This window comes from Gopherus flavomarginatus, chromosome 5 (assembly GCF_025201925.1).
Source record: "Gopherus flavomarginatus isolate rGopFla2 chromosome 5, rGopFla2.mat.asm, whole genome shotgun sequence".
Classification (NCBI taxonomy): Eukaryota; Metazoa; Chordata; order Testudines; family Testudinidae; genus Gopherus; species Gopherus flavomarginatus.
Window position 1 is genome coordinate 131039267 of NC_066621.1, and position 22359 is coordinate 131061625.

The following is a 22359-nucleotide window of genomic DNA, read 5'->3' on the forward strand; positions in this document are numbered from 1 at the left end:
GGTTTTATTATTGTATTAGGCTTAGATTTGCGTGTTCTACTTTATTTTACTTGGTAATTCATTTTGTTCCATCTATTACTACTTGGAACTACTTAAATCCTACTTTCTGCATTTAATAAAATCACTTTTTTACTTCTTAATGAACCCAGAGTATATATTAATCCGGGGGGGGGGGGGCGAAGAGGAGGAATGGGACAGCTGTCATATCTATCAGTGTTATAGAGAGTGGGCAATTTATGAGTTTACCCAGTATAAAGCTTTATACAGGATAAAACAGATTTATTTGGGGTCTGGACCCCATTGGGAGTTGGGCATCTAAGTATTAAAGACAGAAACACTTCTGTAAGTTGCTTTCAGTTAAGCCTGCAGCTTTGGGGCACACAGTTCAGACCCTGGGCCTATGTTGTTGAACCAGACATGCAAGTCTGCTCCAAGATGGTGCTGGAGTCCTGTGCTGCCAGGGCAGGAAGGCAAGGGCGAAAGTAGTGTTGGCACATCAGTTGGCAGTTCCCAAGGGGGTTTCTGTAATCCAACCTGTCACAACCCCACGGGTTCCAGTATTGCCACTGGGCAGACCAATGCCCCATACCTCATGCCATGGGCGCCTTAGCAGGCTCCCAGCTGGTAGACGATTCGCCCTGTACAGGGGAAGGACTAAACTGCACATCCGACTCAAACCGCTGTCCTTCTGGGGACCAGGGCAGAGTTGAGGAAGCCCGAGTCGGTTGACTGATTCTTGTCAGCAACCAGCACAGGGAAGATGAGGGTCAGTTCCTGCCCAAAGAATGGTACTGGAGCACCGGCAACCAATGCCAGGACCAGGAACAGTCTTGTGGCTGAGGAGACCGATGTCTAGGTGACCTGGGAGATGCCACTGGCACTTTGGCGATCTCTGGTGGGAGGACTATCAGTACCGAGAATACAGGGATTGGCATCGTGACTCTGGAGTCCCAAGTCTTGCAAGCAGAGACTGAGGCATCAGAGATCTGGGCCTCCTGGCCGGAGACCAGGGTTGTGGTACTGGGGTACATGGCCGTGGCGAGCAGGAACAATGCCTGTGGTCCAAGGGCATTCCATTGCCTTTGGGGCAGTCCCATCACCACCTTGGTCATCTGAGCTGGTGTCTTGATAGGATCCGCCATGTGGCCAGGCATCTGGTGGTGTCAGTTGGCCTAACTGTTTTTTGGTTGCTGGGCCCACCTCAGGCACAGATGGCCCTGCGATAGACCAGGACCTTCCAGCGCTCCACGGAGTCGGAGGTGGGTCCCTGGCTGGGCTTGGGGGTCCAACCACACAGGTACCCACAAAAGTCTCTGTTGCAGGCACGAGGCCTAGCTCAGGTCCTTTACCCGAAGTTCCCTTTTGTGGTGCCTGCAGACCAGATGACTTAGATCGCGTCTTCAGTGCTTTAGAAGGGAATGGTGCCAGGTGGAACCCGGTGCTAGCAGTGCACTGCATGCCAACACTGAAGTAGCGGGCGTGGAATCCGAATGCAAGGGTCTGATGCCGGGCACAGAGCAGCCTCCACGAAGAGAGCCCGTAAATCGAATGTCCTGCTCTTTTTCAGTTCGAGGATGAAAATTTTTGCAGATCCAGCATGTGTCTTTTTGATGGGACTCTCCCAGGCACTTCAGACAACTGTTGTGAGGGTCACTGATGGGCATCAGCCAGCTGCACTCAGAACATGGCTTAAAACCTGGGGAGTGGGGCATACACTGCTGCAGGACAAAGTCCCATCTGGGACTCTAATTACTAAACACTTAAAACACTTAACAGCTAACTAAGCACTGACTAAATAACAAAGGAGAACGATCTGAACAGTGAAGAATCGCTAATGCTCTTGCTAAGCAAGACCAGGCACTCCAACCGTCAAGGCCGGTAAGAAGGAACTGAGAGGGTATAGGGCCGGTGGCACCTGTTATACTGCCGCATGACAGCGCCACTCCAGAGGGCGCCAAGCCAGCCCTACAGATAACGCTAAGGCAAAAGTCTCCAACAACTGTGCATAGGGGCACGCATACACCTAGAATGGAATTGACATGAGCAAAAACACTCAAAGAACCACTTGTTTTCACTATTTGCTTTCAATTCATATACCAAATGCAATCTAAAAACTGGAGTAACATTTGTTATTGCTTACAAATAAATTAATACCTACTGTTTGATTAGCCACAGTTGTATATTTTGTCACTTTTTACTTTTGAACTAAAACCTGCAGTTTCATTTCCTTAAAATGTGTTTTATGTCATTTGTCAAGTTAATCCATAACGGTAATATAAAACAGCAATACAAACACAATTATTGATCTGCAAATTCCACCATCAAAATTTTGAAACCCAAAGAGACCTCAAAGGAGGGTGGCACTAAAGCTCTCTCATCATGACTTGAAACATACCCCTTTAGTTTCCAATTTCATTATTATTATTATTTTGCTTTGCTTACAAGATGGGCATATATTGCTCTGGTACCTTCTTATCATGGAGATTCTCATTTGGACACTGACAAAATTCTTATACAAAACACAACAGACTAACCAACTTTCTATGTAGTTACTAAACTGGCAAGCCAGGAGAGAATACAGAAGGTTTTCCATGTACTCTGACACCTTCAGAGTGGAAGCAATGACATTTCTTAGTGCCAAACACACATTTCACATTCTTCCACTGTAGAGGGTCCAGAAAAATGTTTCATTACAGTCCATTCTACATTTCACAGTTCAGACATATTTCTAGGAATATTACAGGAAAGAAAACTCTGTAGTAGCTTTCTTTGAGAAATATGCATCCTTCATCTTTCAATAGTTCTTATGTCAGCATCAAGACTATTACCTGCAAAATGTATTCCTGACATAGTCCTCTAGGGAAGGACACAAACTACTTAAACAAGTCAACATCCCACATTTCTGTCTTCCACAGTTCAATATCACTTTTACAGTAGCCCATATAAAACATGATCTTCCTCCAGTAATTTCATCTATTCTTTAGTACCCACACTGCAGAATAGAAAGATTCTGGCAGTGTCTGTTAAATAAATAATCTATATTCTGTAAGTTTCCTAAACTAGCCAAGTTTCTTGTTACAATTAGAAAATATTTAAAGTGCAGATCAACTTTGAAAAGTGACTGTTTAAAAAATGGCATAACGGTGCTGTATGTCACTATATAGTCTCAATATATTCCATTACAAATCTGCCAGTTTACAAGTAAAATTAAGTTTTTTTCCCCCTACAACTGTCAACACTGAAGAAAAACTGAGTTCTGAATGTCATGCTATGTTCTCTATTTTATGCATTGTCAGTAATAAAGATGCCACAGTACAAATTATGCCCTCAGTTATACCTACACAATGCCTGTCCAACATCAGGCTGGGTAGGAAAGGGCCTCCATGAAAAAGGAGAGGGGAAAAAAAAAAAAGGTTTCTCAAGAGGAGCTCTAAGCAATGGTGGCCTGAAAGGATAGAGATGATCTTTTCTCCCTCAGACAGGGAGATTAGAAGCACTGCAGTTGCTGCTCCATGCAGTGATTCTCCAGTGGATCCAAGCTACCTATATACTTGGCCTGCCATATACTGCATCTTCTGTTCAAATTCATTGCAACATTATATGGTGTCACAGATAAGAGCCTAGAAATTGCAATACTAGATCAGACAAATGGTCTACTGGTCTAGAATCCTGCCTCTGACAGCGGCCAATACCAGATACTTCAAGGGTACAAGTCCCAAAACACATGACATGGCAGCATATTAAATTCAAACAACAGGTGGTAAGGGCCAACACCTGACGTCACCAGAGTCTGCAGGTGCTGGAGCTGTCTGCATACTCAGGAAGACAGCTCTGCACTGGTTCGTGTTTGAATCATCATCTTCAGAAGCATAAGGACCAACAACATAAAATGAAAGCCTGAATTATGCATAAATTGATTACTCCCTACTCAACACTCCATTTGCTAGGAAGTGCCCTACTTGTCAATAGTGAAAGGATTTTTTTAAACCCAGAAAAAATTATGCTGCTAATCCTACTTTTTATTCCTGTCATCCACGATGCCCAATATTTGTTTCCATACATTTTGCTTTATTTCATTCTTCTTCTTTGTATTCAGTGACATATTTCTCATTAATCTAACCTTGAGGCACTAGCCATCAACTTTTCTCCTTTGAATTTTTATTTGAAAATTTGTTTGAAAGTTGAAAAATTGTTTAAATATCTTTTTAATGATTAATACATCTTTACCAATTTAAAAGCCTTCTATTGCTCTGAACTTACCCAGTAATCTGCAGAAAACATGTAATCTATTTTGCATAATCTATATAGCCAACCATTCAAATTTATACATCTTCTTAACAACTTGCATCCCATTATGAAACTCAGAATATTTCCTTGTCTCAAGATGAGGCTTAAAAAAAAAAAAGCTCACCAATGTTCCCTTCTGTCATTTACACCCACAAATGGATATCTGCCTTCATTCTTTTTCAAAGATGTTTAAATGCAATACATTTTCACAAGTAAGTCTATGCTAACAGTGAAACTTAAAAAAATACTTAGGCTCTTATATCATGCTTTTCACCCAGAGTTTAAAGGTTTTTAAAAAGGAATAAGTGAATTTATCCCAAATTTACAGATGAGTACGTAAACAGGCACAGAAAGATGAAGTGATTTGCGCAAGATCACCCAACAGCTCAGTACCAACGCAGCTCAAGTCCTCCATTCACTGAACCATGCTCCCTCCCTTGAAGTGAAAACATTAAACACGGTTTAATTAAAGATTTTCAAGAGTGACTAGTGATTTTAGGTGCCCCACTTTTTGGGTGTTCTAGTTGAGACACAGTAAAGGGCCCTGTTTTTCAGGTGTCATTTCCCAAAGATCAACTCATATTAGCACACCCTGACTCAGAAGTAGATTAGAACTTATATTAATAAGTGGCTATGTTATGAGACAGTGTGGCCTAGTGGCTAGAGCACTGGATGGGACTTGGGAGACATGGGTTCTATTCTTGGCTTTGCCACTGCTGGGTGACATTCAGGCAAGCCATTCAAGTTCTTGTGCCTTGGTTTCTCCATATATAAAATGAGAACAATGATACTTACTTTGTAAAGAGCTTTGAAATCTATAGATGAAATGTGATAAATAAGAGCTAGTATCTAATGGCATAATAAAACCCAAGTGTGACTGGTAAACGTTTTCAAAAACTAAAAGGAAGAAGCAATTTAACCGTGTATTCAATCTGAGGAGCTAAAATGAACATAACATTACATACCTTGTGCAAGCATGTTAAACTCCAAAAACAGTGCTATGTGATAAAGCTCCATAGCTTCTTCAGCCCTAGTCATGTTTAGTTTTCCTGCTACGAGAGCCTGAACTTCGCTTAGACTCCCCACCGAGGGGCTGCAGTGCAAAACTGAGAGGTCTACCACATCTGTATACATACAGTTTAAAATGACCTTAGCATATTTTTTTGGTATGATAGATTCATCCAGTATAATTCTAGTTGGAGTCCGCAGCGTTCGGTCTGTGATTTCTTCACCAGTTCGTATCCTCCTTTGCAGTAGGTGTCGAAAAAATGGCGACCGTGATGAAATAATAGCTTTGTGAGCTTTAAGCTCTTCATCTAAACAGTTTGGACTTCCACCAAATGATTCTACCAGTTCAGAGTTGGATGAAAAACTAAGAACCACATCATAGTAACACATATAATCAAACAGCCCACGCATATCAACATCTAAGGAATTTGGTGTTCCAAATTCTTCACTAAGCTGCACTAGGATATCAACATTTTGGAATCTCGAATCTTCCATTCCAAACTCTCCTGTATAAAGGTAGTGTAACAAAGCAGAAAACATAGGCATGTCTATGCCAGCTGTGTTGATATCCATTATTATCTCTGCTCCATATTCTGGTGAGGAAGAAAGCAGTGTCTTAAAAAATGGACACCTTGCTGCTAATATCGCACGATGCACAGGGAAGCAAGTTTCTTGAAATATTAAGTCTACATCAGTACAATATTTGTACTCGTACAAATCAGCCATGTCTTTCTGTAGTGTCCTGGCTTCTGGTCTTGCCAAACTTGCTTGTAGAGAAAGCTCCTTTAAGGCTGAAGTTCCCTCATACTCCTCTACTAATGCATTGACATCTCTAACATCCCAGCCTGAGAGGAGCTCTCGCATCTGCTTGGCATGATCAGCAGACCGGCTAGATTTCCGACGCTTAATAAATTTCTTTTTGAGGGTGGCAAGGCCAGAGCTTTTCTTTTTCTTGTCTTGAGGTTTCTCATGGCCATGGTCAAGGCTATACAGTTTTGATTCACAGCCATAACCTTGATGAGAGTAGGATGATGTTCCTGAAGATGAAAGGAAAATTTAATGGGATTAAAAACATTTGAAGAAAAAATTTAATGTTGAACCACTGGTATCTTTGGTTAGATAAAGATTAGCAAATGTCATCACAAATTACATAAATCTTCCCTTGTCTTCCCATCAAGTTCTTTAAATAGGCACTAGTCAGATTTGCAAGTGCATCACTGCAGGTTCATTTATTCATCTCAGAGCAATAGCCTTTAGTACTATTTGTTAATCAGAGGCAAAGGAGTAATAAAATTATCCACTTTTCCAGAATAGATAATAAATTTGTATAATTTAATTCTAATGTTCACAAATACAATATGGTTTTCCGACCCCACTCAAACCCACTACATTGTGAGAATCCATTTTAATTTAAAGCATGTTTTGCCTGCATTTCCAAACTGTAGCTACTGAAAAAGGCATGATCAGCTTTTTGCAGATTTTTCTTTGATATAACAATTTTTTAAACTTTTTGTTACAACCCATGCATTGACCTCATTTTACTTATAAACCCCAATCTCTAAATATACTATTGCAGACATTGCAAAAAACACACCAACAGAAGTCTTATTTTTTCCAGTTGCCATATGACAGGTGGGGAAAAGATTTCACCTGAACCAAACAAACCTTACATGGGGAAATACATGCATCTACTTTAGAAAAGCAGCAGATATAATCTAGCAATTACAAAAAAAAATTCAAAAATTATTATGGTAACAATGCTTATTTAGAATAGTATTTTCAAATATATTTTAATAAAGTATTTTACATGCGTACTATTGATATTACATAGTGTTGTTCTATCTTCTTCAGTCTGCAGAGTCACTACACCACCTCTATTCTCAACTAACTTAATCCTCTGTGCCGTATATAAACGAAAAGTTTTATCGTGGCCTTTATAACACATAGACTTTATTGTACACTTTTCTAAGAGAGCATCATTATTTTAAGTAGGATTGAGTGATACAACATTACGATGAAATTAGCCTGTGAAAACACAGTGTTACTTATATAGCTAATATTGTAGCATTTCAGATTAAGCCTCGTGAACTGTGAAAAGCACAAACTCAGCTTAAACCACTTTTTAGAACCTGGCGGACTGTGGGAACAAAGAATTGTTCTGTAAATTGTTGTGACTCTGTCACCAGTGCAGATGGCTGTGTAATTCCACTGTAAACCTGTTATGCAAAAGCAGTTAAAACCTCATCATCCATTTTACAGTATTTGCTTTACTGGTTCTGTAACACAGGACAGTTTGTGGATGAAGGAAATGTCTCTCCCACTGTACCCAGCTTCATTTAAATTCTACCAGAACAGGGAATGCCTCAAGTTTACAGTATGAGTAACAAGTAAAATTATCTGAAGATTTAAATGAAAAGCTACGGACAGCTCAAAGGATTGCAACCCAAAAGATCCTACTTCACAACTCCAAAAAACAAACATCCTTTCTCCCCATGTTTTATTGTTCACTGATCTCTCCACTGAAACATCTTTATTTGTGCAATCTTTATATTAGACAGAAATCTTGGAGCAGGAGTCTACTCTTATTAATTGCCATCCACACTTTTGGCACTATGTAAAATAATTATAATTCCATAAAATACACTATGCTGAAGTGCAAGAATATCAGACTTGCAGAAAAATTAAAAGTGCTTAAGTTGAATTTGATGGTTCTGTGATCCTCAGGATCCAAAATAACAAGAAGATTACAAAAAACTCTTAAGAAAAAAAAATGCAGACCAGGACTGCAGAACTTTGATCCCCTCTTCTTTTACTTGCACCTGAATCACCTCTGAAAATCAAAACATGGTGCAATTTAGCATGTACTAGACACCATGTACGAGAAACAGGCCCTAACTGTAATTAATATTACAGTATAATGCACAATCATGTATTCTCCTATCTATTCTGAGAGACTAATAGTACACTATTATTTTAATAACTGTATGTCAACCCAGATTTGAGCCAGAGGGAAAAAATGAGAAAGCCTGAAGATATAGATGGGTCACTGTTGTAATTTAACAGCTCAGCAAAACACTATTTTCAATTAATGGCAGCAAAGAATCCTGTGGCACCTTATAGACTAACAGACGTTTTGGAGCATGAGCTTTCGTGGGTGAATACCCACTTCCTCAGATGCATGCGTCTGTTAGTCTATAAGGTGCCACAGGATTCTTTGCTGCTTTTACAGATCCAGACTAACACGGCTACCCTCTGATATTTTCAATTAATGTCTCCATATGCTGATTTGATTTTCTTCTAAGTCCAACAGTGGGAAAAGAAAATTAAAGAATTTATTTTTTCCCCTTTGAGACACTGAGTTGTTACATGCTGTAAATTTTAAAATGACAATTGCTTCATGCTCCTCAGTTCATACTCATCTTTGAGCAAATAAACATTTCAGAAAACAGATAACTGCCCAAAGAAACTACTTGGCCAAGTGACAATGAATAATAATGGGATTTATCCAGTCCTCTGCATGCCTATACTTCTTCAGAATAGAATTGTAGAACTGTATTTAAAAATAAAATCTTAAATAGGCATCTCACCACGGCAAGTGGTATGAAAGCCTTATTCTGAGTTTTGAAAGCAAAGCAGCAACAAAGATGAAAATGTTATGTTTAAACCTTTAGTAGAACAAAAGTATTCTCACAGCAGTGGGGAAAAAAAGGGTTTACTTTCTATTTTATGTACTCTCTCTTTATGAACTGCAAGTGACTAGTGTTCTTGGAAGAAAGTGACTAGCAACACAGGGCAGGCACCATAAAAATACTCCAACTGCTTTACCGATTAGTTTTCTCAATCTAGCACTCGCACTATACCTATACTATGACATTGGTATCAAGTTTTAATGGGGAATAAGTAGAGACTAAGATAACCTGATTTGAACCTAGATTCTCCAGAAGTAAAAAGATAGTGTGTACAAAACCACCTTATGACCTTGTTTTCATATATCTAGTTTTATTTTTAGAAAGTAAATAAGTCTCATGGATAGAAAACATGTTCCATACATAGTAATGGGACTAGAAAAGTGCTAATTTCTAAGAACAAATACTAGTTATTCGATCAACTGCTGAAAGGCTCAGTAACAGAGTCTTATTCTGTTAGAGGAAAACAGATATTGTGCTCAGTCATGGAACCAAAAGAAGAAAGAAGAAACAAGACAACAAAAAGTCAAGGAGACAAGAGGGGAAAAAGAGGGTAGGGAAAGATATCAGGGGAAAGGCCCTGATAATCCTTATACATAATCATGGTATTGTAGGGTTTTAAGCTGGGATTTTCAAAGCAACCACAAGAGGACCGGGTACTTAACTTCCATTGATTTTCACTGGGATTTGATGCCCTATTTCCCTAAGCTTCTTTGAAAATCTCAACCTTAATTCTCATTGGATAAATTGTGGGTAGCTGTAATTTAGAGGTGACAAATGGTAGTATCTATCTTAGGGTTTTATATTGCAGCCCATCACTGCATCTTCCACATATAATTAATAGCAATAGCCAAGTTCCTAGTTAACTCCATGGAATCTCTAGCATGTCTCCTTTTCAGGGTAAAACTGCTTGGGGTATGGTCTGGTTGGCTGGGTTGACTGATTTCAGGGTCAGTTGTCTGGAGGGGGCGGGGGATTAGGGTTGCAGCATTCAGGTAGATGGAGATATCAATCTTGTGAGTGTTAGTCTTGCTATGATGGAAACACTTGCGCTTGGGATTGTAAAGGAAGATAGTTCAATTTGTTTATCACTACTACTAGTTAATCAGAAATTAAAGGGATATAAGTAGAACTCTTAAATTTTTAAAGTCTTACAGGAAGTAATGTCCCAAGCACTCAGGTGATATTTACAACAACAGTTTTCTTGGCATCCTGAAGTGAGTATACACACAAAATGAAGAGTCTACTTTGGAGTAAAGCAGTATGTAATGAAGATTGCATCTACTCAATTTTCAGTAACTTCTGGTGGATTAAAAGATACATATTCAAAAGGATTCGCAGATAGCAGATGATTCTCTGCTTAGGACGTATCTGCACTTTCAGTGATGATTAAATATAGGAATAATATTGCATCATGATCATTGGTTAACTACTGATTCCACATCACAAGTAAAAGCACTCAAAAAAAGGAGTTTCACATCTTATATAACTATGTGCTTACATTGCAAATTAGGATTTTAAATGTCAACAATGGGTAACCCAAGAAAATAAGTGGTAGCATAAGAATATTTATGCTATTTACCATAACAAGAACAATCTTCAGGCTGTCAGATTTCTGAATAAGCTTTTTTTTTTTTTAAAAAAAAAAAAGATGCCATCAGTGAAACCAGTCAACTTTTTAACTATTTGTATTATAGTAGTGTTTAGGGGACCCCATTGTGAAACAAACACACACACCTCCAAACAGCTTTGGTTTCAGAGCTCCTAAAATTTCAGAGCTGCACAAATTTCTGTTTAAATGATTTTAGAGCTGCTGGAAAATAAAGGCCTCTGTTTATCAGAAGAAAAATGGAGTAGGGACAGGAGGATAGAGTTTCCCTGGTTGTGCCTGAACCATGTACTGGAGTGATCACCTCTATGGGGGAGAAAGTGATTTAATCCCTTTGTAGACATTGTCAACAATAGAGGAAAGAGGACGACGGGGGAGGGGGAATAAAAATAGAAACATTTTAATTTTATTAAAATGACGCACAGAGCTTTCTGGGGGAAACAAAGTGGAAAAATGGTACATGTATTGTTTAACAGGTACCATCTGTCCCTTGTAAGCAAGGACAGTTGTCATGTATGGTTAAGACTGTCCAGAGAGCCAACTGTGATGGTGGTTTTTATCACATGGACATCTGTCCATTAGGAACTGGGAACATCAACTCATTTTGCACATAGGCCAAATAGATATTAAAAAGTACCAAATTTCATGCACTACTGAGCTTGAGTGGATTCAAACAGGTGAAATAGAACATAAAAGGCTCTGCATCCCATTACCAGTACTGCAAGCAATCCAAGCCCACTGCACATATAATACAGTAAACGTCATAAAAATGGCAGGAGAATTGAAAGTTACCTATGAATGTCTGTTGTGCCTGCGAATTTCCCCCTACCCTTGGGGAACACGAATGAGGGTAGTTAGATGCATTAGCACCCATCTTCTTCAGTCACTCAGGCATGCCGTCTGCTGGCTCTTCAATGTATTATCCCATAATCCATTATAAACCTTCAATCCCAGATCCAGCAGACTATGTTCCTCCATTTCTAAAGAAAAAAACAAAAAATAGCAAATGATTGTTTTATTAATTGTTCTCAACAGGCATTCTAAAATAAATGAGCCTTTTCAATTTCATACATGTTCCTAATCAGACATCCTCTAGTACAATTTTCAAGACAAAAATAACTTTAAAGAAGTGACCATCCTATGGATGACGATCAAAGAATATTTTTCTTCCAAATTATTCATAATAATGCAGCTGCATGTTAAAATTACCAAGTAACAGGAAAGCTGCATCAATCATGAACTTTTAGCCAGTAAGTTTCTAATTATGGGCCTACCTATAAATTAAAGCAGCAAAGCTTTATAGATCAGTGAAGTTAAAATTACAAGAATTCCCTTTAATGTAGATACAGTTAAACTGTATAAAACTGATTATACCAGGTACAGCTTATTCTGGTTGGGAAAGCAGAATAAACTATCATGGTAGAATGCACCTTTATACCATTATAAATGCATCCACAGCAGGATTTAAAACCAGTATAACTATATATCACTATCACATTGTTCTTATCCACAGTCAATGACTAGCATAAACAAAAAAAGACAGAACACACCCTTGCCTGAGACCTGTCTTGTTGCTGAATAGCTCTCTCAATCTATTTTCCATTTTAATGCAGAATTTTGAGTTGGTATAGAATGCCTTCGTAATGTTAATTAATTTTGTTGGAATTCCATATTGTTTCACAATTCTCCACATTGTTTTTCTATTTACACCAGGGGTCTCAAACACAGCCCATGGAGTTATTTGCTGCAGCCCTCCAAGCTCTTCCCCCACCTCTGGAGTTATTTCCTGCTGTCGCCAAGCTCCCCTCACTCACTGCCCCCCCCATTCCCCCCAGTGTGCCACATCCCCGCTCTTCTGCCTACCTCCAGGCATTTGGTGGCGCTTAGCACTTTCCACAAGGGAGCGGGGAGACGTGCGCTCAGGGGAGGAGGCGGATAAGAGGCAGGGCAGACGAGGGGATTTGGGAAAGGGGTTGGAATAGGGGCAGGGAGGGGGCAGAGTTGAGGTGGGGATTTGGGGAAGGGGTTGGAATGGGGTCGAGGAAGGGGGAGGAGGAGGTGGAGTAGTGGCCTTGTGGAAGGGGTGCAGTGGGGGCAGGGTCGGAAGTAGAAGGGGAGGGAGCTTTTGTATCTTTATACATAAAGGTGTCAGTCATGTGGCCCTTGGGCCAATGTACTAGTCCTCATAGAATCACAGCATATTAGGGTAGGAAGGGACCTCAGGTGGTCATCTAGACCAATACCCTGCTCAAAGCAGGAACAATCCAACTAAATCATCCCAGCCAGGGCTTTGTCAAGCCTGACCTTAAAAACCTCTAAGGAAGGAGATTCCACCATCTCCCTAAGTAACCCATTCCAGTGCTTCACCACCCTCCTAGTGAAAATGTTTTTCTTAATATCCAACCTAAACTTCCCCCACTGCAACTTGAGACCATTACTCCTTGTTCTGTCATCTGGTACCACTGAGAACAGTCTAGATCCCTCCTCTTTGGAACCCCCTTTCAGGTAGTTGAAAGCAGCTATCAAATCCCCCCCACAGTCTTCTCTTCTGCAGACTGAACAATTCAAGTTCCCTCAGCCTCTCCTCATAAGTCATGTGCTCCAGCCCCCTAATCATTTTTGTTGCCCTCTGCTGGACTCTTACCAATTTTTCTCACATCCTTCTTGTAGTGAGGGGCCCAAAACTGGACACAGTACCCCAGATGAGGCCTCACCAATGTCAAATAGAGGGGAATCACGTGCCTCAATCTGCTGGCAATGCCCCTACTTATACAGCCCAAAATACCGTTATCTTTCTTGGCAACAAAGGCACACTATCAACTCATATCCAGCTTCTTGTCCACTGTAACCCCTAGGTCCTTTTCTGCAGAACTGCTGCCTAGCCATTCGGTCCCTAGTCTGTAGCAGTGCATGCGAGTCTTCCGTCCTAAGTGCAGGACTCTGCAACTTGTCCTTGTTGAACCTCATCAGATTTCTTTTGGCCCAATCCTCTAATTTGTCTAGGTTACTCTGTATCCTATCCCTAACCTCAAGCGTATCTACCACTCCCCCCAATTTAGTGTCATCTGCAAACTTGTGAGGGTGCAGTCCACACCATCCTCCAGATCATTAATGAAGATATTGAATAAAACCAGCCCCAGGACCAACCCTTGGGGCACTCCGCTTGATATTGGCTGCCAACTAGACATGGAGCCATTGATCACTACCTGTTGAGCCTGACGATCTAACCAGCTTTCTATCCACCTTGTTGTCCATTCATCCAGCACATACTACTTTAACTTGCTGGCAAGAATATTGTGGGAGACCATATCAAAAGCTTTGCTAAATTCAAGGAAAAAAACACATCCACTGCTTTCCCCTCATCCACAGAGCCAGTTATCTTCTCCTAGAAGGCAATTAAGTTAGTCCAGGCATGACTTGCCCTTGGTGAATCCATGCTGACTCTTCCTGATCACCTTCCTCTCCTCTAAGTGAATCAGAATTGATTCCTTGAGGACCTGCTCCATGATTTTTCCAGGACTGAGATGAGGCTGACCGGCCTGTAGTTCCCCAGATCCTCCTCCACCCCCGCCCACTTTTTAATGTATGAGCACTATATTAGCCTTTTTCCAGTCATCCGGGACCTCCCCGGTTCGCCATGAGTTTTCAAAGATAATGGCAATGGATCTGCAATCACATCTGCCAATTCCTTTAGCACCCTCGGATGCAGCACATCTGGCCCCATGGGCTTGTGCTCGTCCAGATTTTCTAAATAGTCCTGAACCACTTCCTTCTCCACCTCCTCCCCATGCTGTGCTGCCCAGTGCAGTAGTCTGGGAGCTGACCTTGTTCATGAAGACAGAGGCAAAAAAAAGCATTGAGTGCATTAGCTTCTTCCACATCCTCTGTCACTAGGTTGCCTCCTTCATTCAGTAACGGGCCCACATTTTCCTTGACTTTCTTCTTGTTGCTAACATACCTGAAGAAACCCTTTTTGTTACTCTTAACATTCCTTGCTAGCTTCAACTCCAAGTATGATTTGGCCTTCCTGATTTCACTCCTGCATGCCTGAGCAATATTTTTATACTCCTCCCTGGTCATTTGTCCAATCTTCCACTTCTTGTAAGCTTCTTTTTTGTGTTTAAGATTAGCAAGGATTTCACTGTTAAGCCAAGCTGGTTGCCTGCCATATTTACTATTCTTTCTACACATTGGGATGGTTTGTTCCTGCACCCTCAATAAAGATTCTTTAAAATACAGTCAGCTCTCCTGGACTCCTTTTCCTCTCATGTTATTCTCCCAGGGGATCCTGCCCATCAGTTCCCTGAGGGAGTCAAAGTCCGCTTTCCTGAAGTCCAGGGTCTGTATTCTGCTGCTCTTTCTTCCTTATGTCAGGATCCTGAACTTGACCATCTCATGGTAGCTGCCTCCCAGGTTCCCGCCCACTTTTGCTTCCCCTACTAATTCTGCCCAGTTTGTAAGCAGCAGGTCAAGAAGAGCTCTGTCCCTAGTTGGTTCCTCCAGCACTTGCACCAGGAAATTGTTCATGTGGCCCTGTGGTGATTTGAGTTTGAGATCCCTGGTTTACACTATCGAATGCCTTTTGAAAGTTCACAAAATTGATGGCAAGACTGCCTTAGAATTCAGTTGTGTTCTCAATAATCCATCTCAAGCTGATAACAGCGTCTGCGCATGATCTCCCTTGTCTAAATCAGATTGTCATTCATGTAGTGTGGTATTCATCTTTCCTTTCATTCTGTTCAGGAGGACTGCTGCTAATACTTTTCCTGTGACAGACAGAAGTGTTACTCCCCTACAATTTGAACAATTGTTTAGATCACCTTTATTTGGTAACTTGATTATGATACCATGGGCCCTTCTCCTCCATCCATATTTTGTGGCACAGCAAACAGATGACTAATTCCATGTCTTTGCCTCCATATTTAAGCATATCAGGATGAATGCCATCCAAACCAGTTGCCTTCTTATTTTTCAGCTTCTGCTGCGCTTTTTACACTTCTTTGATTTTTACCTCAGATACATCTATATCTAGGTCTAGTGGTTTATCATTGCTGAATTCCAGTCTTGTAATGGGCTCTGGTTGGTTTAGCACTTCTTTGAAGGGTTCCATCTATCTATTTTCTTGTTCCTCTTGTGTTTTCAAAATTTCTCATTGTTTCTCTTTCACTGGGATACTTCTGAATTTTGATCCATATCCTGTTAACTGTTTCAGGATTGTGTAGACTGTTCTTTTATTGTTTCTTTCCCCTGCTTCTTCAGCTTCACTAGCCTTACTTTCTATCCAACTTTGCTTATCTTTTTGCATTGTTTCTTTACTACTTTGTCTATGTGCAGGCACAAGCTTATTTAAATCCTCCTCTTCTCAAGAAGATCTGTTTAGATTTGTTTTCAATTTGCAGTGTTAACATTTTATCACCACAGGGAACAACAGCCTGTCAGCTGAATATCAGCAGCCTAAGGTGCACATCCTTCCCCACAATGAAAACAGATGCATTGGATGGAGGGGATTATGTACTTATGTCTAAGTTGAAAGGTGTCTACAAAATGCTTTATTATAATAGCCCAGGAACCCAATAAGATTTAGGGACCCATTGTGCTAGGCACTGTATAGAAAGCAAAAAAATAGTTCCCTGCCCTAGAGAGCTTACAGTCTAAGGGTTTAATCCACATATAAAACTTGTATCGCTTTAACTATACAGGTATAAAGGTTAAAGTAGTACAAACCCCTCCCCCACAATTAACTTTTGTTCTGTTGTTCAACCAGCCTTAAGTTGCATTAAAATGTACAAAGTTAGATAACTAATTCTAACATTGGCAAACAGTACACATTTTATTCCTTTAAATCACAGAAGGCATGACTTTGAGTGTAGTGGGGGGGAAAAAGGTGGAGGACAGTACTAGCAGTCTTCTTTCTAGTTAGAAGGTTTAGGGCTTGGGCCAATAAGTTTAAGTTTTTCAAGCTCTGTACATAAGCAACAGAGGGGGGGAAAAAAAACTGTCTCAAACAGCATAGGGGCTCAGAAAAACCTGTCAAACAGAAGACCATGACAGTGTGAACTTTTTTTCTGTTAACTCCAAAATTTGGTTTAATTATAAGTAGATTTAGTTTCTATAAAACAAGATACTCTGGTTTTCTTACGCTCTCTATTCAGCAACTGTAGTGCCTTTCAGGATGCATAACTAAAGAGCAAAGGTTACAAGGTTCTCTTGTTTCTGTTCTTAAATATCATGACATAAAGCTGTCACAGCTACTGACAATTATAAAGAGTCATTTAAATTCTGTTCCCTCAGCCCTATTTTTCTTTTGTGTTAGTTGTACTTGAGGATTGATCCTGAAAAGTGCTGAGTACCCTCAAGACAGTGATTCAATGGAAGTTGAGGATGCTCAGCACCCTTGCAGAAGGCACTAGACACCATACAGTAAGTAACAAGTCCTTATATTGCAATTGACTGAAAATTCTTGGTGTAAGTTTCTTGGGTACCCAAAGTCCCCACTGAAGTCAATGAAATATTTGGATGAGCGGGGGGTGGATATCTTTAATGCTGTGGCCTGTAAATTTACATGATATAATAGAATTCATAAATATTTAAAGCTGCTCAAGTGTTGCATACATTGACTAAAAAGTAGTTGCTAAAACTTCCCAAACTTGCAAGCAAATTTCAGCCAGAGACAGATTACAAAAATATTAGATGCTATATATATTCTAAATACTATTAATAATCAAAATGAATCTTTTCAACAAATCTAGAATATCTAATGTGAAAAAATCATCAGCGTGGGAGCAATTTAGTGAAACATCTAGTAAAATACGCTTTGCATAACTTGACCAAAACCTCCCACTTGAAAGTCTGCTGTTTTATCTCCTTTTCAGCAGTCTCTTTGTTGTTCTTGAAGTTGCTTTCTGGTGTTGCATGGCCATTTTTACAGAAACCACAGGAGTTTCACCAGCTACCATGCAAATAGCACAGAGATATATGTGGAAAGGGCTGCATATTTGTAATGTTTATATTGAAAGAATTATTTAGCCCAAGATATAGAAGTATGAAAGAAAGTATGTAATTAGAATATATTTAAATTACTTATATATAGTCAATTATATCTTATAGGTCAAAGTTGTTGAATGTTCATGTCAGTATGGTCATTAACTGCATATATGAACTGTAAGTATAATGGAATACTTTAGTAAATCTTAATTGATTATTTTCAGCCTATTAAAATTACTTTTTGGTTAAATCAGTAATATAGTAGCGTACTTAGCATAAGGGCCACATCTTTACATCTGAACTTGACAGCAGTCAGCCTTCCAGGTATGAACTGAAATCATCCATCTAGCTGAAAATCTCAGCCAAACCATAGAGATGTTCGATACTGATGCCTTTGATACACTGTGGTGAAGATCAGCCACATATGGAGATCAATGGACACAGCAGAAAGCTATGGCAAATCATAAACATGTATTCAACATTCAATTATAAATTGAAGATTTTCATCTCTCCTTACACCAGTTATCACACCCAAATGGAATATGAAGCTTCCCTCCTTTGATTGTTTTAGGTGTTTGATAATATATATTGCCGGGAAACAAAAAGTCCTGGATGTGGAATTTTTGTTCACAGAACTAATGTTTCTCATTTTGTGGGGTGGGGGAAGAAGAGAAAGCTGTATTTCTGAAGTTTATATAGATTCATTTAATTATTTGCTATTAAAAAGAGAACTGGAATGACTTGCTGACCTTTGAGGATGGAAAACATCCAGAAAAAGGATAGTGGACACCATATAGAATACATGAACATATACAAGAGTTAAGTGACTGTGTCCAACTTCTTGGTATCAAGTCTGCAATGCACTAACTAGTATTTGAAAGTAGAGATTGAGACTCATGAAAATGGCAATATCCGATTTGGTCAGAAGCCTCAACTGTGCTCTCGAACACCATTTGGAAGGCAAGGAGGGGCTTACAGATTAAACAGTTACTTAAATGAAAAAGAAAGATAAAAATCTAACAAGTCCAGTCAAAGTCAGCCGCTACGCCTGAAATATAACAAGCTTCCCATTTTTTTCAAAACCAGAGAATATATAAGGGTCTAACATCTGAGGGATCTGGGCTGACTGCTGAAAGTCACTGGACCTGAAACTTTCATAACACAAAAACTGTGTGTAGACTGAACTTTGGGTAACAGCCATGCTTTTGTATACAAGTCATCTATTAACACCACATTTTCATGCAATTTTCTGTTAACCACTGGGATTTAATTAAGAGGTACAAAGTGTAAAAACATGAAGTACTGCCAACAACAGAAGATTTGATATTTTCCTCCCCCTCATATTTTGAAAGCTTGTTTTTCTTCTATATATTTCTTCTGGAATTGGAGTTATCGCCAGAGAATCATGAAATGTCCTACTCTTAAAACTGAACAGACTAGTAAGTTACTTAACACCAAAACGATGTGCTTTTATTTCTATTATTTAAATCAGTGGTTCCCAAACTAGGGTTCTCAGGAAAAAATTCCCTAATAGCGGACAGCTGTCCCTAGGGACCCTGGGCAGCACAGGGCCAGCAGCTCAGAGACCCTGGACTTCCAAGAGCTAAGCAGATCAAAGCAAGCATATCTATCACACTGAGGAGATTTAAATTTCAAGAGTCCTTATAAGAAATGGAAAAGGAGGTGGACATTTTTTGCTGTTTTTAAAATTAAATAGGCAGCTACTATTGTTTTTAAAATTATGAAGAACAAGTTTAAGCTTTGTTGTAACGTGTGTTGTTTGCCTGGACTGCTCAAGACCTGAATGCCTGTGTAGGAGGAACTCTTTGAGTTGGCTTCTTAAATACCTTTATGCTGTTTCACATCTGATACTCCTTGATGAAACAGAGGAGCCTTGTCTTATAGCAAGTTTATTCAAAGTGATACAAGTTACGAAAGTGAGATCTTGGAAGAGTGTTGCTGTTTTCATAATGTAATAAAAATACTGTAATGATAAATAATTAATAGTGTGTAATAAGCACGTTATAAAAACAAATTGCATATTAACAAGATCACTGCTTTTATAATTTATACTCAGGTAAAGGAGAAAATCCTGGAAATATTCATTTTTAGGAGGGGGTTCACGAGACTTGACATTTTAGTGAAAGGAGTTCACAGGTTGTTCAAGTTTGGGAACCACTGAAAATGAACACATTTTACACAGAGAGCAAAAAAGAGTTCACAGATTATAAAGCCAGAAGGGACCACTGTGATCATATAGTCTGAGCTTCTGTTAAAATAAATAGATCGAGCTCCTTGAGTCTATCATAAGGCATGTTGTCCAAAACTTTAATCATTTTTGTGGCTCTTCACTGAACCCTAATTGATCAATATCCTTCCTGAACTGTGGACACTAAAGCTAGACATTCTAGTCCAGCAGTGATCACATCAGTGCCAAACAAAGAGGTAATACAGCCTCTCCCTATTCCTGTTCGACAGTGTTGTTTATAGCTCCAAGGATCACATTAGCCTTTTGGCCACAGTAAGAACTCATGTTCAGAGTTAGGAATCCCAGCTGCATAAATTACATACTTGTTTCTTATTGCTTTTGTCTAGGCTAGGGATATTATAGTGTTTGGTTCACCCAACAATTCCTTAGACTTAGTATCAAGTAACACATTAAGATTCCATTTTCATGCATTAACTTTAAGACAGACAAGAAATAGCACAGCGCTGTGATTATACCATAAAAACAACTATATGCAGTGTAGTTGTAGACATGTCGGTTCGAGGACATTAGTGACAATATGAGTGAGGTAACATCTGAAAGGCAAGGTCCAATCATAAATGTCATACATTTGCAAAATATAGCATATTTACACTAAAAAGGAACTTTACAGAAGGTGCTATACAACAAAACCAACTGAAGGAGATTTTGGAGGGGCCCAACCAACTACAGGCTGACACTACTGTTAATCTTGTAGAAATCTGGCTTGATGTAGTTAAAGCATTTGAACACAACAGTAAAAAACCTAGAGAAACTACGGAACCTTTCAATTACCTAGCTTGACCACAAATATCAAGGTCATAGGTTTAGACCAAAAGAGGAAGAAACATAGCTGATGGAAAGTAATCTTGAGTTTATCCTTCTCGTTTAGCATCAAAAACCTGAAAGTCCAAATCTATAGCTCCAAGTCTGTGCTTGCAAAGGAGGCTGTTGCACAGTTCTCTGCATCAAAATGGTAAGCAAAGTCACAGTAGAAAGGACAGTTAAATCTACATTTCTGACCATTAAGAAACCTGCACATTCAAACTAGCTTGCGCTAAACTTCATACTAGGCATAAAAGTGTATCAGAGGTAACTAAGGAGCAAGTACAAAGAGTAGGCCTAATTAGTTAGTTGTACTAGGAAAGACTATTCTTCTGGCTTTCTTGAAGAATTACAAGCTTTGGACAATGTGCTCCTTTATGAAGTTAAGATAAAAAAGTAACCCTTTCCCTGTAAAAAAGTGGTGTTTTACAAACTGGAGGAGAAAAACAAAAAACGAAAACACACAGTAACCCTGGTCCTTCATTCTAAGGCCTTCACAACAAGGCTTAAATGAGAAGGAAACACCAGCAAAGCTCTCTGGTGCCATAGTGGTGAGAACAACATCCAAGCTTTCCTCATCCACAGTGTCACATGTGTAGCCTTGAAGGTGCATTACACAAGAGAAAGAAAATAGAGGGTGTATTTACAAAAAGTAGTCAACTTTTCAAGGCCATTCACATTAGGCAAAGTTGGAATTTGACACCCAACACCAGATCAATGCAGCTCAAAATGATAATCTGGGATGGTCTGCAAAGTGACTCAAACACCCATCCTGTCCTAGCAGCAATCAAAAAATCTTAACAGGAAATACTAAATGCAAGGATTTTGATGCCCACACCCCAAAAGGGCAGCATTTATATAACTGGCCAGACAGAAGAACAAAACCAACAGTAAAATGCTGTGCTATACAGCAGCCTAATACAATAGCAGTACAAAGTCCCTATATATTGTACCAAGCTACCCCTAAGCAATTTAATGTTTTAATATACTGACAAATTGAATCTCAATCTTATCACAGCACTCCTTCCAGCTTGTTACACGTGCTCTAACCTTAAAAATCAACCTACTTGCATAGATCAGATTTACATGCAGACTTTAATAATTCATATTTCATTTGAGAAGTTGATCAACATGAAGCATTTTTCTGTCTAGCAAATTCAACAAAAAGCCACCCTTTTTACCTTCTAGGACTTCTGTTCAAATTACACACATGACTGCATGTCTTCTGCAGTAACTTTTCATTTTTAGAAAGTTGCTTAATTTTATCTGACTCAAAGACAAAATGTCTTTACATCTCTGGTATGCAACAGCATTAAAGATATCCACCCCCCGCAAAAAAAAACCCTATGCAAATCTCTCTGAACAGTTCCAAGTCTAACTGCACACCTTTACAAAGAACATGAAAAACGAGGAAAATCCCCCTAATTTTAGCTGATCTCTGGCATTTACAATGTCTTCTGACATAATACGCTACTGTGGTATATTTTGGAAAAATCTGAAATTCAAAAGACATTCTGGGCAAATCAAAAGGAAGTATTCTTTTTCTGTTTTTTTTAAGTACACAAAATAGAATAAGTAAATCCTCTTTTTAATACAATTAATATGCTGCAGGGGCATTAGCAAAGTAAAGATGGACAATATAATTGTCATGGAATATTTCAGGCTGATAAAAACAAAGTTGAAAACATTTTGTGCTTTTAAATTTCTTGTATATT

General features: G+C 39.3%; 1 protein-coding gene across 6 annotated transcripts in view; it reads right to left on the reverse strand.

Annotated features, from left to right (window-relative positions):
- The window catches only part of BTBD7 (BTB domain containing 7), a 113999-nt gene that overhangs the window by 62058 nt on the left and 29582 nt on the right, over positions 1 to 22359 (reverse strand). For all 6 annotated transcript variants that reach the window (XM_050953217.1, XM_050953214.1, XM_050953215.1 and 3 more), the window contains 2 exons: positions 11383 to 11570; positions 5253 to 6332 (listed from right to left, as the gene is read on the reverse strand). In XM_050953217.1, the coding sequence (XP_050809174.1) occupies positions 5253 to 6332; positions 11383 to 11464 (1162 nt within the window). In that variant the 5' untranslated portion in view covers positions 11465 to 11570. The remainder of the gene's footprint in view (positions 1 to 5252; positions 6333 to 11382; positions 11571 to 22359) is intronic.